Source organism: Muntiacus reevesi, chromosome 1 (assembly GCF_963930625.1).
Source record: "Muntiacus reevesi chromosome 1, mMunRee1.1, whole genome shotgun sequence".
Taxonomy (NCBI): domain Eukaryota; kingdom Metazoa; phylum Chordata; class Mammalia; order Artiodactyla; family Cervidae; genus Muntiacus; species Muntiacus reevesi.
Window position 1 is genome coordinate 218,706,997 of NC_089249.1, and position 19,263 is coordinate 218,726,259.

The following is a 19,263-nucleotide window of genomic DNA, read 5'->3' on the forward strand; positions in this document are numbered from 1 at the left end:
ATATACACGCTTCTATAAGTTCTTTCCTGATCAACTGGAAATAACTTGCAAAACACTCAACTTTTAAACAAGTTTTCTTTTAGAGAACTTCCACTTTTCTCCTTTCTTTTTCATTATTTGCATATATTATTCACCAGGGAGAACAACTCCCAAGTCAATTCACCCTTTAATCTTCAGCTTTATTAGGCACACTGCCTTGCATAAGAAAGATAGCCATAAGTGTATGCTAAAAAAATAATGGTAGGGCAAATGACCTTCCAAAATTCACAGACCCGTAAGTGGAAATTGGAGAGTGTTGGGTAGTCTTCACCTGCTATCTTATCTAATTCTTTTCTCTGTGTCTCCATAACAACTGGTGAAGATGATGGGAAGGGACAATGACAGCTACCATCAGGCATTCATCTTGGTGGGCTTTTCTGACCGACCTCAACTGGAAATAATTCTCTTTGCTTTTATCTTGATCTTCTACATCCTGACACTAGTGGGCAACACAGCCATCATTCTCTTGTCTATCGTGGACTCCAGGCTCCACACACCCATGTACTTCTTTCTTGGGAACCTATCTTTCTTGGACCTCTGCTTTACAACGAGTATTGTTCCCCAGCTGCTGTGGAACCTTTGGGGTCCAGAGAAGACCATCACCTACCATGGCTGTGTGGCCCAACTCTATATCTATATGGTGTTGGGCTCAACTGAGTGTGTTCTCCTAGCTGTCATGTCCTATGACCGCTACGTGGCTGTCTGCCGGCCACTGCACTACACCGTGGTCATGCACCCACATCTCTGCCTGCAACTGGTGACTGTGGCCTGGTGCTGTGGCTTTCTAAACTCCTTTGTTATGTGTCCCCAGACGATGCACCTGTCCCGATGTGGGCGTCGCGAGGTGGACCACTTTCTGTGTGAGATGCCTGCTCTTATAGCCATGTCCTGTGAAGACACAATGCTGGTGGAAGCATTTGCCTTTGTCCTGGGGGTTGCTCTTCTTCTGGTGCCCCTTTCTCTGATCCTCATCTCCTATGGCATGATCACTGCTGCTGTGCTGAGGATCAAGTCAGCAGCAGGGCGCAAGAAGGCTTTCAACACCTGCTCATCTCACCTAACAGTGGTCATTCTCTTCTATGGAACCATCATTTACATGTACCTGCAGCCAGCCAACAGCTACTCCCAAGATCAGGGCAAGTTCCTCACTCTCTTCTATACCATTGTCACTCCCAGTGTCAACCCCCTCATCTATACTTTAAGGAACAAAGATGTGAAAGGGGCGATGAGGAAACTCTTGGGGTGGGAGAAAGAGAGTAAGGAAACCTAAGAGAAATGTTGGAATAATACAGTTGGTGTTCTGCTGTCTTACATATATCTTAACTGTGTGGAAAACTAATATTTAAAGAGTGAAGGGAACATGGATAGACACAATGGGTTTTTGAGTTTGACCCCATGCTCTACTCTCTGGATGTGAAGTGCCTTTGTTCTGTTTAAAGGTGTCTACTTTAGAAGCTCTTTAGTGCATTTGCATTTTATCCATCTTTATTTAGAACTGCAGGGGATATGTAGAATGAATTCAGATCACACAGTCTGTAGACGACGTCATGAGATGCCAAATAAAAATGAGACAACATGAATGGCTTTCTTCTGAAGCTCCTTCATTTATGACGACAGTGTTTTTTCAGAGAGGGTTCAGAGTCAGCATCAGTAAAATCATAGTATGCTGTCCTAGATATATGTTAGTTCTCTACGACTAAGGAGTGTTTTTGATTTGTTTTTTGAAAAGGAAGGAAGAGTTTTTTTTTTGTCATTTGTACCTTTTCCTTGACCTTATTTCATGGTCAAAGCATTTACAAGAGAGTTGAGTAGATTTAGGCATTCAAGACTTTGTAGAGAATAGAGCAAGTGGAAAACATGAGAATGAAACACTTTGGTATCTTTAGTAGGCTACTTTAAACAGTTGCAAATATTTCTATTTTGTATGGCAAAACCCACCACAATATTGTAAAGTAATTAGCCTCCAATTAAAATAAATAAATTAAAAAAAGCTGTTTTATATTCAGATTGATTATTACCACCTCAAAAAATTGCTTTGGTGGCCAAAGTTATTGGGGCTGGAAGTTACTAAGAGCAGTACTACCACAACTTGGTTTTGTATCAGACTTCTAAGATACAAATTTCCAAGAACTCATTAGATTTTTTGTGTTGAAACTCCAAGTGTGGGGTCTAGGCATTTCTGTTATTAAAAAGTTTTCTAAATGTTACTGATGACAGCCAAATTTGGAAATCATTGTTATTTAGAAATGCTCTAAATCCAACTTCTTACATCAACCAGAAATCCTCCTAGAGCATTTTGAATGTTTGGCCACCTTCACTGGGTATGAATGATGCTACAAAGCAGATATAGGAGATGATATCACCCATATCTGTGCTTGGAACTGGTTATCCTCTTACCAGTTATATCTTGGGATCTAGGGTTTTTCATCTGTATCATATAGGGATAAATAATCCCAATTTTACAAGGTAGTAGCAGAGGTTAATGGAGAGGAAAATGTCAACCCACTACAGTATTCCTGCCTGGAAAATTCCATGGACAGAAGAGCTTGGTGGGCAGAGGAGCCTGGTGGGCTACTGTCCATGGGGCCACAAAGAGTTGGACAAGACTGAATGACTAAGAACAACAGAGATTAAATAAGGTTAGAGGTGACAAATGTGAGGTAAATGGCCTCTCGATAATATTTACAGTCATTGGTAATCTATTCATTTTGGAATAGATTCAATTTTGTTATTTAGAATTGTTTTCCTTTTTTAGTAAAAACTGACTTTAGTGTTTTCCCAGTGAATATTTGCAAGGTAAAAAATGCTTTCTCTTAGTTATAGGAAACACCCTTTGCTTGCTTCTTTTATATTAAGTAAATAGGGTCCTTTATAAACTCTCAGAGAACTTTGTTGTAGAAGTTAGCACCCTAGTATAAATGTGAGGTGTCAGGGTGAAGACTCAGGATAAGTGTGATGATTCTATATTGTTAATGGATAATACAAGTTCAGGCTGTTGAGATTATGGGTAGAGTGGATTCATAGACTATGAATGAAGTCTAATCTGTGATAACAAAATATCCAGATGGAAATGGAAAAATTATTTCAAAGTCATTCAAATATATATCTAGGAGACATTAGGAACAAAGTAAAACTTATTTGCTTCTGTGATCTTCCTGTATTATGTAAATGATCACAGACTAATGGAAGCAAATTATATGACAAAACACAGAGAAGCTAAGTGATTTGCTTAGAATTACAAGGCAAAAGAGTACCCAAAATAGTACTTAATATCTTTTTAAGCATTTTTCATTTCCCATTGAGTTTTTCCATTTCATCATTTCCCTCCTGTGAATTTAGGCTCTACGCAGTTAAAATTTCGACTATCTAGTAGCCAAATGTGACCTATTTACTAAAACAGAATATTTAGGTTTTCATTTTAAGATTAAGAAATCACCCACAGGGCATCGTCTTGGAAATAAAGCATTGAAGAAATTTAGTTTATTTCCCCCCAATGCCAGTCCTTTTCTTTATTCTTCTTCTCCTTGTTGTATCTCTGTGATATTACAACCACAGACCAATTATCCACATGTTGCAGGAAGGCAGACCCCTTCCAGGGCCCAAAACTGGGCTCTTGTCTAACACTCTGAAATGAATTGTCTGAGGAGACATATGTGTTGACAAAGCAAGAGATTTTATTGGAGCCCGAGTGGAGAGCAGGAGGGTAAGGGAAACCAGGAGAACTGCTCTGCCTCACAGTCTTGGGTTTTACAGTGATGGGATTAGTTTCCAGCTTGTCTTTAGCCAATTATTCTGACTCAGAGTCCTTCCTGGTGGTGCACGCCTTATTCAGCCAAGATGGATGCCAGTGAGAAGGATTCTGGGAGATGGTTGGACATGTGGTGTCTCCTTTTGACCTGTCTGGAACTCTTCCTGTTGGTGGTGGCTTATTAGTTCCGTATTCCTTACCAGGACCTCCTGTCATAAAATAACTCATGCAAATGGTGACTATGGTGTCTGGTCAGGGTAGGTGGTTCTAGTCAGATATCCACACAGATATAATGAGTGTATTTCCTGCTTACCTCAGCTAGGGTTCTTGCAACACCTGTGAACATCATTTCCCAAGAGGTTTTATTCTTTTGCCTAAAGCCTCCTGTAGTCATAATACTACTGTGATAAATTTCAGTGGGTCAACAAGTACTTAATAAATATACACACACATATACATACCAGAAATTTTAAGGAAATCAAAGAAACTGATATAGTTGTAGGATGCCCATTCATTCACACCTCTTTGGGTATACCACCACTCAGAAATGCGACATTTGTCCTGGCATTGACACTGTAGCAGTGGAAAAATTCTGTTTCAACAAAACCTCATTCTTGTATATAGTTAATGGTAAAAGGAAGTTTTAGGAGATGGAGTGGGAAATCAATTTGTCCATCCATAAACTGGCCTGTGATTTCTGTACTGTCTCTTTAGGGACTAAGCAAACAGATTCTTTAACAGGTTCTTTTTTTTTTTTTTTAATTGGGATGTGATTGCTTTGTAATGTTGCATTCGTTTCTGCTGTACTACATCATGAATCAGCCATATGTATACATATATCCCCTCCCCCTTGAACCTTCCTCTCACCCTCCCATTCCACCCGTCTAGGTCGTCACAGAGATGTTCAGTCAAAATGTCATCATTTGGAAATAAATTGGAATAAACTACTAATATAAGAAAACATAGCAAAAAATAAAATGAAGAAGAGAAGAAATTAAATAGTGATAAAATGTTTGACCAGAGAGTTGAATTAGAATAGCTAGAAATTGTTGGATTCTGAAAATCTGTAACAAATATTTGAAAAGAGCATGAAAAAAGTAGTAGCATATGGAAATAGACATTTCCCCCTGAGAGAGAGTTTGTTTATGGCATTACAGGTAAAGTAATGTTGACTGTAAATAGTCCTAAATCATGGATACAAAGTTTTCAGGTTAAAAAAAAAAGATATTAGTTAGTAAGGTAAACTTTTGCTGCAGGAATACTCTCTTGGGAGCAGCTAATACACCACATGTTTGGGTTTGCAATGGAGCGTGTTGTGATTTGAGGACTGAGATTCCATCTTACAGAATACCCTTTGGACCTCCATAGTGACCTGTAGTTGAGCAGGCTCAGAGATGCAGATTCACTTTTATCGACTTAATAAAAGCCCTAGTATATCATACCAGAATAGTAGTGTGCTACTTAACGATGAGTGAAACCTCTCTTTCAATTTTACCAGTCTTTCCTGCCACTTTATTGTTGCTTTCAGTTGCTAAGTCATATCCAACTCTTTGCATCCACATGGACTGCAGCATGCCAGACTTTCCTGTCTTCCACTATGTCATAGAGTTTGCTCAAGTTCGTGTGCACTGAGTCAGTGATAACTTGCAACCATCTTATCCTCTGTCTCCCCCTTGTTCTCCTGCCCTCAATCTTTCTCAGCATCAGGGTCTTTTCCAATGTAGATTTTATTCCTTTGGGGAAGCTAAATGAAGAAGCAAAATTATCAGAGTGGCTTGGTCAACATGCAAAGCGAATAACAGGAATTTGATTTAAAATGATCAATCTCTGACAATGAACAATATCTAACACCTGACTAGTGTTTACTATGTGCCAGCTACTTAAACATTTTGCCTTCTGTTACTCACTTTGATCCTTAAAACTACCTTGAGAAGAGATGGAGAAGAGAAGGAGATCTATGCTGTGACTCAGCATAGGCCACACAGCTTGTAAAATCTGGAGCCAGGGCCATGTTCCAAAGTATCTAGCTCCAGAGTTCATGCTCTTGACCCTGAGGTACATTCATGCTTTACTCACACGTGTGTGTGCTAAGTTGCTTTAGTCATGTCCTACTCTTGGCGACCCTATATACCATGGCCTGCTAGGCTCCTCTGTCCATGGGATTCTCCAGGCATAAATACTGGGTTGTCATGCCCTCTCTAGGGGATCTTCCTGGCCTAGGGATCAAATACACATATCTTATGTCTCCTGCATTGGCAGCTGGGTTCTTTATCCTAGCACTACAGGGCTTTACTCACAGCTCTGAACAAAGAATAAACATGGACCCAGGTTTAGTATGATGATCTCCTAGCTAGCAGCCTCTTGGAGTTATGATGTGGCCTGAAAAATGATCTGAGCTTAAACAGTCTTACTATTTTCATGCACATTTAGAATTAAGAATTTGAGGAACTAATATAGCAGTGAATAAGTGCTAAAGCAGACACACTATGATGCAGAAAAAGGTCAATCAGAGATCAGAGTGAGATTAGCAACATGGGATATGTATTAGGTAGGATGGTACTTGGGTAAGTGAGCCAGAGGAATAATAAGGAAAGGAAACCAGCCAGTAGGGAAGGAGAAACATTAATAGGAAAACATCTTTTGTGAGAAGTATCTTGTGTCTTTGCAAGTTCCTTTTCTCATGAAAAGGACTGTTTGTGCTCTGGTTCCTGCCTTGAATTCCTGTGAAATCACACAGAATCAGATGCAAGTGAACGAAGTCTGAGAGAACAGGGATTGTGCTGTGCGACATAACTTCAGCCGTGTCCGACTCTTTGCTACCCTATGGACTGTAGCTGGCCAGGCTCCTCTGCCCATGGGATTCTCCAGGCAAGAATATTAGAGCAGGTTGCCATTTTCTTCTCCAGGGGATCTTCCCAACCCAGGGATAAAACCCAGGTCTCCTGCACTGCAGGCAGATTCTTTACCGTTTGAGCCACCAGGGAAGAAATGCCAAGTTCACACAGCTTCTTCTTGTTAGAATGAGGATTAGAAACAAGACTTCTAGATGCCTGGTCTTGCTACGTTTCTCATTAGTCAAGACATTGTTGACTCTGCCCCATGAAGCTGCTGGTTCAGTGGTTTAGACTCAGGATCAACGACAGAGCATCTCATGTGAGTCCTGCCATTGAGAGAGTCTGTACTTTGTGTGGACTTTCTCCTAGCTTTTCAAAACCAAGTCTCATTGTTTTATTCTTCTGGGTAAAAAAAAAAAAAGAAACTTTACCAGCTGAAATTTTCTTTCAATTGCAAAATACTGACTTTTTGAACATAGGCTATTCATATAATTTTTTAAAAAGTGACTGCAACACTCTGATCAAGATTTTCCTTTCTATTGTTAACATAGTTCATAGGAATGATTTTTTACCATATTGTAGTTTCTCTGATAGAAATATTTCCTTTTGAAGTTTTTGGAATTTCCTCTTACTTGGTAACTTAAGAATTTTATTAATTCATTTTCATCAAGTAGGATTGAGACTTGGTTTAAATAAAAAAAATTGTGAATGATAAAGACTGGAAATACAGGCCCTGATGGGGAGGTATAATACAGTTTGAATTCCAAAAGAAAGTGGGAGCAGAGATTGAAGGGTGGGAACTGACTAGCAGAGGAAATTTAGCTTGTCCATAGTTAAAGAGCTTATGAACGGTAGAATGTGGAATTGAATCCAAATCTACAGAGATCTAATGTCTGGCCCTTTTTGGTTGTACCACTGGATGAGGATATAATGAATTATGCTAATTAAACAGTGAAAAAATAGTGCCACATAACTGTTAGTTAAATATGTAAATGAACACTGCAGTGTTTTCTTGTGAAAGGAACAAATAAAGTTTGTTTATATTTCCTAGTTTTTAGTATTTTTTCTTACTACAAGCACATCTTTCACCCTCTCTTGCCAATTCCCATTACTTTCTTTAAGATCCAAATAAAAATCTATCTCCTCCCAATATTGATCTATTCAGACCATGACTATACTATATTTACTATTTTAATAATATGGGTCATGTTTATAAAACATAATTTGTTTATTTGGGCAATTTTCATTGTAAATGATATGAAGGATTAGGTAATTATGTGTACAAATATTCAAGATAGCAACTCTGTATGCCTTATGAATTTTTTTGTATGTCAAATATTGAACAAAGTGTTGAGTAATGGGTCAGGATTCAGTTGAATTCAGTCACTCAGTCATGTCCAACACTTTGTGACTCCATGAACTGCAGCATGCCAGGCTTCCCTGTCCATCACCAACTACCTGAGCTATTCAAACTATGTCCATTGAGTTGGTGATCCATCCAACCATCTCATCCTCTGTTGTCCCCGTCTCCTCCTGCCTTCAATCTTTCCCAGAATCAGGGTCTTTTCAAACGAGTCAGTTCTTTGCATCAGGTAGCCAAAGTATTGGAATTTCAGCTTCAGCATCAATCCTTCCAATGAATATTCAGTATTGATTTCCTTTGAGATGGACTGGTTGGATCTCCTTGCTGTCCAAGGGATTCTCAAGAGTCTCCTCCAACAACTGATGCTCAAAAGCATCAATTCTTCAGCATTTAGTTTCCTTTATAGTCCAACTCTCACATCCATACACGACTACTGGAAAAACCATGGATTTGACTAGATGAACCTCTGTTGGCAAAGTAACGTCTCTGCTTTTTATGCTGTCTAGGTTGGTCATAGCTCTTCTTCCAAGGAGCAAGCATCTTTTAATATCATGGCGACAGTCACCATCTGCAGTGATTTTGGAGTCCAAAACAATAAAGTCGCTCACTGTTTCCATTGTTTTCCCATCTATTTGCGATGAAGTGATGGGACCGGATGCCATGATCTTAGTTTTCTGAATGTTGAGTTTTAAGCCAACATTTTCACTCTCCTCTTTCACTTTCATCAAGAGACTCTTTGGTTCTTCACTTTCTGCCATAAGGATGGTGTCATTTGCATATCTGAAGTTATTAATATTTCTCCCAGCTATCTTGATCCCAGCTTGTGCTTCATCCAGCCCAGCATTTTGCATGATGTACTCTGTGTATATAAGCAGGGTGACAATATATAGCCTTGACGTACTCCCTTCCCGATTTGGAAAGAAGTCTGCTGTTCCATGTTCAGTTCTAACTGTTGTTTCTTGACCTGCATACAGATTTCTCAGAAGGCATGTCAAGTGGTATGGTATTCCCATCTCTTTCAGAATTTTCCACAGTTTGTTGTAATCCACATAGTCAAAGGCTTTTGGCACAGTCCATAAAGCAGAAGTAGATGTTTTTCTGGAACTCTCTTGCTTTTTTGATGATCCAGCGGGTATTGGTAATTTGATCTCTGGTTCCTCTACCTTTTCTAAATCCAGCTTGAACATCTGGAAGTTCACGGTTCACATATTGCTGAATCCTGGCTTGGAGAATTTTGAGCATTACTTTACTAGTGTGTGAGATGAGTGCAATTGTGCAGTAGTTTGAGCATTCTTTGGCATTGTCTTTCTTTGGGATTGGGATGAAAACTGACCTTTTCCAATCCTGTGGCCACTGCTGAGTTTTCCAAATTTGCTGGCATAGCAAGTGCAGCACTTTCACAGCATTATCTTTTAGGATTTGAAATAGCTCAACTGCAATTCCATCACCTCTACTGGCTTTGTTTGTAGTGATGCTTCCTAAGGCCCATTTGACTTTGCATTCCAGGATGTCTGGCTCAAGGTGAGTGATCACACCATCATGGTTATCTGCATCATTAAGATCTTTTTTGTATAGGTTTTCTGTGTATTCTTGTCACTTCTTCTTAATATCTTCTGCTTCTATTAGATCCATACCATTTCTGTCCTTTATTGAGCCCATCTTTGCATGAAATATTCCCTTGGCATCTTTAATTTTCTTGAAGACATCTCTAGACTTTCCCATTCTATTTTTTCCCTCTATTTCTTTGCACTGATTACTGACGAAGGCTTTCTTATCTCTCCATGTTATTCTTTGGAACTCTGCATTCAAATAGGTGTTTCCTTTCTTTTCTCCTTTGCCTTTTGCTTCTCTTCTTTTCTCAGCTATTGCAAGGTCTCCTTAGACAATGATTTTGCCTTTTTGCATTTCTTTTTCTTGGGGATGCTCTTGATCATTTCCTCCTTTACAATGTCACTAATCTCCATCCATAGTTCTTCAGGCACTCTTATCTATCAGATCTAATCCCTTGAGTCTATTTGTCACTTCCACTGTATAATTGTAAGGGATTTGATTTAGGTCATAGCTGAATGTCTAGTGGTTTTCCCTACTTTCTCAATTTAAGCCTGAATTTGGCAATAAAGAGTTAATGATCTGAGCCACAGTCCGCTCCCGGTCTTGTTTTTGCTGACTGTATAGAGCTTTCTGTCTTTGGCTGCAAAGAATATAATCAATCTGATTTTAGTGTTGAATATCTAGTGATGTCCAAGTGTAGAGTCATCTCTTGTGTGGTTGGAAGAGGGTGTTTGCTATGACCAGTGTGTTCTCTTGGCAAAACTCTGTTAGCCTTTGCCCTGCTTCATTTTGTACTCCAAAGCCAAATTTTCCAGTTATTCCAGGTATCTCTTGACTTCCTATTTTGCATTCCACCCCTATAATGAAAACAGCATCTTTTGGGGGTGTTAGTTCTAGAAGGTCTTGTAGGTCTTCATAGAACTGTTCAACTTCAGCTTATTCAGCATTATTGGTCAGGGCATAGATTTGGATTACTGTGATATTGAATGGTTTGCCTTGGAAACAAACAGAGATCATTCTGTCGTTTTTGAGATTGCATCCAAGTACTGCATTTCGGACTCTTTTGTTGACTATGATGGTTACTCCATTTCTTCTAAGGGATTCTTGCCCACAGTAGTAGATATATTGGTTATCTGAGTTAAATTCACCCATCCAGTCCATTTTAGTTCACTGATTCCTGAGATGTCGATGTTCACGTTTGCCCTCTCCTATTTGACAAGTTCTAATTTGCCTTGATTCATGGACCTACCATTCAAGGTTCCTATGCAATACTGCTCTTTACTGCATTGGACTTTACATCCATCACCAGTCACATCCACAACTGAGTGTTGCTTTTACTTTAGCTCCATCTCTCCATTCTTTCTGGAGTTATTTCTCCACTGATCTACAGTAGTGTATTGGGCACCTACTGACCTGGGGAGTTCATCTTTCAGTGTCCTATCTTTTTGCTGTTTCATACTGTTCATGGGGTTCTCAAGGCAAGAATGCTGGAGTGGTTTGCATTTCCTTCTCCAGTGGACCACGTTTTGTCAGAACTCTCCACCATGACCTACACAGCATGGCTCATGGTTTCATTGAGCTAGACAAGGCTGTGGTCCATGTGATCAGATTGGTTAGTTTTCTGTGATTATGTTTTTCATTCTGTCTCCCTTCTGATGGGTAAGGATAAGAGGTTTATGGAAGCTTTCTGATAGGAGAGACTGACTGAGGGGGAAACTGGGTCTTGTTCTGATAGGCGGGGCTATGCTCAGTAAATCTTTAATCCAATTTTCTGTTGATGGGCAGGGCTGTGTTCCCTCCCTGTTGTTTGACCTGAGGCCAAACTATGGTGGAGGTAATGAAGATAATGATGATCTCCTTCAAAAGGTCTCATGATGCACTCAGTTCCCCTGACCCTGCAGGCCAGCGCTGACCCTCACCTCTGCCAGAGACTCCTGGACACTCACGGGCAAGTCTGGGTCAGTCTCTTGTGAGGTCACTGCTCCTTTCCTAAGTGTTGAGTATTGGGTCAGGATTAAGGCTGTTAATATAAAGATTCAGTACTTTTTTATCTTCCCTGTAAATACAATGTAGTATTCTCAAATACAACAGAATTCAAATACAACAGAATTCAAATACAAATGCAATGACAATGTCAGTCAAATTATTTTGTAACTCTAGGTGAACAAGTGTTCAATCAGTCTTTTGTAATTAACCAGCACTTAGGAGAAATTATTTCTCTCTCGTCTTTAAATTTGAATCATTTTAGTGATTGATTTGAAGTAAAATTATTGCTTATGCTATTTGCCTTCTTCTGTACCCACCAAAAAAACTCACGAGATCTATTTCCCTTGAATCTTTAGGGAGATATTTCTTGGATCTCTAGGGAACAGATGGAGACCTAAGAACTCAGGCAATTTAAGAGCATAAGCAAATTAAGTCCTTACAAATAAATCTACAGGGGTTTAATGATAGTTTCCTGATAACTTGAGAAGTTTTAAAATGCCTTCCAGTGTAATATGTGAAAGGAACTCTGGGATGGGAGTGGGGGCTTACTGTCAATGACTCCCCAGTCTAGGGAGTAAGTGGAGAGATGATGTTTTCCAGAGTGATAAAATTTCATCACCCCATTTCAGTAAGTATTATGAGCTCATAATCCCCTTGTAACTGAGTTTGTTGAACACCTACATACTTACTTCTTCCTCTGGGTCAATGTTCCAGAGAAAGTTAATTTTATTTTCTCTCCTCATTTTTAGGCTGTATTTGGAGGGTAATATTAAAGCCTATGCCAGTACTGAATTGCTCACACAATTTGATCATGCAAATAGTTTGACGATTTGCATTTTCATTCCCTAGACATTTGCTATTTTAACTCTAAAATTAGGCTTCCCTGTTAATATTATTTCAGAAAATCATTCTTATCCCTATTTTCTTGTTTCCCAGATTTACCCACCCATGCTTCCCCAAACTCATTAACTTCAGCGTGAGCTGCTGAGTACATTCTCTCAGGTTACACTAAATGGTGCTATAAAAATGATGCATAAATGTGTTTATATCACTAGCAACACATTGAATCCTTTAATTTTATTTATATAGCAATTTTTCAAAGAGCTGTGCTTTGTACAATGTACAAAGTATTTAAAAAATCTTATCTTAAATGATTTTGCAGTTTGTTTTTCCTAAGACAAAGATTGATCAAAGCATTACCTTCATCAGACCTATGTCTTGTGTTTCTTTTGACCATCTCTAGTTAGAGGACTTAAAAATCTACCCTAACCAAAATGCCTCTTTTTTGCTTTTTGCTTTGTTTTGATGTCTGCTAGCAAATAGCAAGCTGTTCTTGGTCTGCCAACATAACAGGATGAGCAAGAAATCAGCTGTTGGCTTTTGTAACACATGAACTTATTAATAGTTGAAACTCTTTTACAAGATCTTGGTGAGGATAAGAGCAATCAACACCTGAGGGCTCTGAGCATGTGCTATACCTTGAAAATTCTTGAAGTAATGCCTTGGCTCCCTAGGTCTACCACCTGCCCCTTAATACAGGAGGATGACTCTGGGAAGAGACTTCATCAATCCAGGGACCATCTCTGAGCCAATACCTACTTATTATTTTTTTTTTCTGAGAACTTAATACAGGTCAGCATAAATGTATGATTTTGCTGCAGTGATGACAGAATATTTCCCAAAAAGATTTGCTGGCAGATGTATGCCATGTGAGATCATAGGGTCCCAGAACAAGGTCCCAGAATACTTATGCTGTTGTAAGTTTCGAATCTTTTAAACATATTTTGAAAATTATTTTGCTATTTTTTCTAACATATGTTCTGATTTTCATCAAAACATTTACAAAGTTGTATTTATTTTTAATTAGAGGATAACCCTCCTACTATTTTCAGTGACTTATGAAAACTGTAATTTGATTTTTAGTGGATACAGCTTTCTGTAATAAACATTCTAACAAATGTTTCCCATAGCTAGCATGCAGAGTCTACCTTTAGGAGATAAATATTAAAACCTTTGTATTTTACCAAAAAGTACTTAAAGATTTTTCAGTAATTACAAATAGTCAGAAGTTATAAATTTGTCAGAATTTTGACAGAAGTTCATTATGATAAGATATAGAATCAGAATAGCTGAATAGTTGAATTCTTTAAATGTACCCCTTTCTTTTATAAAGAGAAAGAGATCTCAAAGCCATTTTTCCATAACAAAGGACTTTGTGTCAACAAGTTTCATCATTAAATATGATTCCAATTTGTAGATGTGGTTCCAAATAGAATTTTAACTAAAGCATATAATAACTTTATTTCATACAACTCCATCATTTTTTGTCTTTGTTTCCTTTTTATTAATATCAGCTTTACAATGTTGTATTGGTTTCTGCTATCCATCAACATGAATCAACCATAGGTGTACATCTATCCCTTCCACCTTAAACCCCCCTCCTTCCTCCCATCCTATCCCATATCCCAGTGTCACAGAGCACTGGGTTGAGCACCTGCATCATACAGCAAATTCCCACTGGCTGTCTATTTTACATATGGTAATATATATGCTCCCATTGCTACTCTCTCAATTTGTCCCACCCTTTCCTTCCCCCACTTTGTCCACAAGTCTGTAAAGTTTACGTCTTTATTGCTGTCCTATGAATAGGTTCATCACTACTGCTTTTCTAGATTCCATATATAGGCATTAATATACAATATTTGCTTTTCTCTTTCTGACTTACTTCACACTGTATAACAGGCTCTAGGTTCATTCACCTCAGTAGAACTGACTCAGATTTGTTCCTGTTTATGGCTAATATTTCATTGTATATATGTCACACAACATCTTTATCTATTCATCTGTTGATGGACATTTAAGTTCATGAAAACATTTGAGTGTTTTTAAATAGCAGTATTTCAGAGACTGCTCTGAAAAACACTGCGATATAATCGTCAATATTTCCTTGTATGATGAAATTAATTCTCATGACTGTACTAAGGTCTTGGGGTGTATGGATGTACATTTCAGATCCCAAGATAAACGGCTTCAAGCCCTATTGTAGTCTCATAGATCTGACTAGTAAGTCATCACTATAATGGATAGTGAGGGAGGTCTATGGTTAGAAAAGAATATTTTTTCAGAATAAGCTTTCTAGCTTTCTACATACTTTTCTCAATATTTAATAGTCTCTGTTTGAACATAGGTCCCCAAAAACTCACATGATTAGAACAACAGTACAAACTAACACAGTAATCAGATAGCCCTGACAGAATACAAATCTGGTATTATTAATTCTGTTCCTTGGTGAAGTAAATGTAGCTACAAAGAATTAAAATTTACTCAAAGAACCTTCTTTAAACAGCCATGATCTCTAAGATACAGTAAATTGTCCCAGGTGACTTAGATGTTCAGTTCCAGTTCCATGCCTAAAGCATCATAACAAATATCTGACATTTCTAGGGGCTCCTTCTTAGGAAGCATGCTGTCATCTGGGAAATGTGTCGATTATCTCCCTTCCAGATATCATATTTCTCCTGAGTTCACAATGGTCCTTTCCCCACATTTACTTCTGCCATCCTGTTCTATTTTCATCTTCTTCCAGTTTTTTCTGAGAAATAATTGACATATATCACAGTGTAACTTTAAGGCATACAGCATTTTTAAGGCATACAGGTTTGATTTACATATGTTGTGAATTGATTATCAAGATAGGCTTGGCAAACATCTATTTTCTCATATAGGTACAATTAAAACTAAAAAAGGAAGAAAAAAAAAGAAAGAAAAAAATAATCTCCTTGTGATGAGAACACTCAAGATTTATTCTCTTAACAACTCACCTATATATCATACAGCAGTGTTAGCTGTTAGTCTTCATGTTGAAACTTATATCCCTAGTACTTATTATCTATTTTGCACCTGGAAGTTTGTATGTTTTGACCACCTTCCTCCAATTTTGTCTCCTACTACATTCCAAAAGTGTTTTTTTTTTTTTTTTGAAATGAAGTTAATGATTCTTCTACTAGAAAAAAATTTTGTTGTGTTCATGTTACAATTTCCAAGCTTGCAATTTGTGCTGACATAGTTTCACTCTCAGTATGTATACTCACTAGGAGATCTGCAGATATGATGCCCTCATAGTAGACCATCCCTTAGGTTGGTTTGCTACAATTTTCAAGTTGAGTTTTTAAAAAACTCTGACTCTAATTGCTCTTTGCAAATGGATTCATTTCAGACAATAATTCTTTTCTGAGTCTACAGCCCTTTCTGATTGAACTACAAGTGAACACTCTCCTCATGTGGACAGCAGAGCTGTGGAAGACCACAGTGATGAATTTACTCTCCATTTAAACTGTATCCTAGTTTCTCTAGCAGCTGAGTCCTTGTCAACTCCAAATGTGCTGATGTAGAAAATTATATCCATACAGCTAACATTTAATGGTTGACATGGAGACATTTTTTCCTATTAATTTCTAAATCCTAGGGGAGTTCTATATTTCCAGGTCAAACATTTGATTGGTGTCTATTTGATAATGTAAACATTCAGTTAACTCTCACTGTACCAATGCAGGTCAGGAAACAAACCTACTGCAAAAGTAAACTTGTACAATGATCCTTAATTTTTCCTTTTAATTGATCTCTGTGCATATTATTATATTGAGCTGGAATGCACAGAAGAACATCTGTCACATGTTTTTCTTTATCCATTTCTTTTATTCATTTGCTGGAGTATTTGGAAACAAACTCTTAGACGTCAGGTCATTTCTGTTTCATACTTTAACATGCATCTCTAAACAAGAATATGTCTCATTTTTCTGCCCATTTTGTGAACACACCTGGAAGGGAAAAACAAAAAAACAAACAAAACCCCTTACCTTTGCACAAACAAATCTGCTTTTGTTCTCATGGATGATGTCACTGTAATCATTGGTTCAAGAGACTGAACCAAATCATGAACAATTCAGAAGCAAGTAAATTTGGGGCTCTCCTATTTCAAGTCTCTATCGACCCCAGCCCCATATTGTTACTTCCCTAACAGTGTATTGGTATTGTATCTTGTAAATAGATACTGTGTCTGATTCTCATCTATACTTGAAGCTTACACTGCAGCATTTGGCCCATGGTCAGTTACAAATACATTTTTTTATTTGATTTTAAATATAGTTATGAAAGTATGAGCACTGATAATATTAATTGAAGCTACCATTCTATACATTTAAAGAGGAATTTATCTCTTAGGAAAGAGGAAATGGACTCAGTGTTAGCCGAGTCTTACAAAAGTATGATTGCCTCCCCTCGAATTACTTTATTTCTGATTATATCAGTATATACATATTTAAAAGTTTTATTCACTTAACTCACTTGACCATATTAGAGGTTACTGAAGCAGAAGTTATAACTTCCATTCCTTTACAGCCAAATGTTTTTGTTTAAGGGCTTCCCTGGTAGCTCAGCGGTAAAGAATCTGCCAGCAATGCAGGAGTCACAGGAAATGTGGGTTCAGTCCCTCGGTCGGGAAGATTCCCTGGAGGATGACATGGCAACCCACTCCAGTATTCTTGCCCGGAGAATCCCATGGACAAGGAAGCGTGGCCGGCTACAGTTCATAGGGTCACAAAGAGTCAGACACGACTGAAGCGACTTAGCATGCATGCACACATCATTACTTAATGCCTTGCCCTGCAATTCCGAGTAGTCAGCTGGCAACACAGTCCATTTAAATAGTGTGGGTGGCAAAATAAAAAGTATTCTTACTGTGGGGATAAAATAAGATGCACCTTTTCTGTATGGATAATAGAACACATATTAAAATAGGTTTATCAAGCCAAAGGTGATGGAGAGAAACAATGAGAGCTCAGGAGGAGATTTCATTTTGCTTGGGTTTTCTGACCGGCCGAGGCTAGAGATGGTCCTGTTTTTTGTCAACATGATCTTTTACTTTCTGGCTGTTGCTGGCAACTCCACGATCATCTTCCTCTCCCTGGTGGACCCTCGACTGCATACCCCTATGTACTTCTTCCTCAGCAACCTGTCTCTCCTGGATCTCTGCTACACAACCAGCAGCATTCCCCAGATGTTGGTCAACCTCTGGGGCCCATACAAAACCATCACCTATGTGGGTTGTGTCATCCAGCTCTTTGCCTTCCTCTCTGTGGGGGGCATTGAATGCATTCTACTCTCTATCATGGCCTATGACCGCTTTGCGGCTGTGTGCAAGCCGCTTCAGTACATGACCATCATGCACCCGCAACTGTGCCTGCAGCTGGCAGCCTTTGCATGGCTTAGTGGGATTGCCAACTCCGTCTTGATGTCCCCACTGACGATGTCCCTGGGGCGGTGTGGTCACCGCCGCATCAACCACTTTGTGTGCGAGATGCCGGCTATCATTCGAATCTCTTGCGTGGACACCAGTCGGGTTGAAGGCCTGGCTTTCTTCCTGGCCATTCCCATCGTTCTTGTGCCTCTCACCATGATACTTGTCTCCTACGGTTATATTGCAGCTGCGGTGCTGCGGATGCGGTCTGCAGCTGGGAGGCAAAAGGCCTTTAACACCTGCTCCTCCCACATGGTCGTGGTATCTCTTTTCTACAGCAGCATCATCTACATGTATATGCAGCCTGGGAACATAGCGAGCCAGGACCAGGGCAAGTTTCTCACCCTCTTCTACTGCCTCGTGACCCCCACCCTGAATCCCTTCATCTACACGCTGAGAAACAAAGATGTGAAGTGCGCCATGCGGAAGGTTCTTGGGAAAGACCGCAGCCTATTGGATGCAGGAGGGCACTGATGTAGGCAGGCAGTACTCATCTTGAGGTTCTTTCGTCCGTGAAAACTGCTCTGTTCCAGGACAATAACAAGGCACAATTCCTTGTATAATGCTGAAATGTTATGAAGCAGGGTCTTCTCTCTTTCGGGGGCCCTTTACTCAATAACTTGTTTCCTTGTTTGCAGATGGACAGACCCTCTATTTTCTGCAAAATGACAGAGTTGTTATAATTATAAAAGATAATGTGCCAGCTAATCAGAAAGGATACTGTACTACTCGGTGGAGTTTTACAGGGAGATAATTATTTCTTTGGGGGCTTCCCTGGTGGCTCAGATGGTAAAGCATCTGCCTGCAGTGAGGGAGACTCAGGTTCGACGCCTGGGTTGGGAAGATCCCCTGGAGAAGGAAATGACACTTTGCAGCTAACTTGTGACTCTGATTCCAGAGATTTGTAATGTCAATTTCAGGTCAGATACACAGGAAAGGAGGCATTGTGCCAGAACAATACAAGTGTGGACATGTATGTTTCTTTGTGTGTGTGCCTGTGTATGTGTGTGTGTGTGTATGAGAGAGAGAGGGAGAGAGAGAGAGAGAGAGAGAATGACCATTATTTTGGGTTTGTTGTTGTTCAGTCACCAAGTCATGTGTGTCTTTGAGACCCCATGGATTGTAGCACGCCAGGCTTCCCTGTCCTTCACCATCTCTTGGAGTTTGCTCAAACTCATGTCCATTGAGTTGGTGATGTCATCCAGCCATATCATTCCCTGTGATCCCTTTCTTTTCCTTTTTTAAGGGTACATTTGTTCTATTTGGGGTACACTTGTTCTATTTCATATACCCTTTAGTTCTGAATTTTTCAGACCCCCATGGATATGATACTGTTGATTCTTCAGGCCATTGCTGCCTTCTTCTGTCCTTTGTAAGCAATTTGTAGCTGCTTCAGTTAGAGCAATGTTTCTTTTTAATTTTAGGTCATATGTCCCTTACTGATCAT

At 39.1% G+C, this 19,263-nt stretch overlaps 2 protein-coding genes across 2 annotated transcripts; both read left to right on the forward strand.

Moving 5' to 3' along the window:
- The first annotated feature begins 361 nt into the window (after window positions 1–361).
- On the forward strand, window positions 362–1,309 carry LOC136167311 (putative olfactory receptor 2W6). The gene has a single exon (XM_065934863.1). It carries the CDS (start codon window positions 362–364, stop codon window positions 1,307–1,309), a length of 948 nt encoding a protein of 315 aa, XP_065790935.1.
- Window positions 1,310–17,336: 16,027 nt separating this feature from the next.
- Window positions 17,337–18,290, forward strand: LOC136157455 (putative olfactory receptor 2W6). The gene has a single exon (XM_065919339.1). It carries the CDS (start codon window positions 17,337–17,339, stop codon window positions 18,288–18,290), a length of 954 nt encoding a protein of 317 aa, XP_065775411.1.
- The last annotated feature ends 973 nt before the right edge of the window (window positions 18,291–19,263 follow it).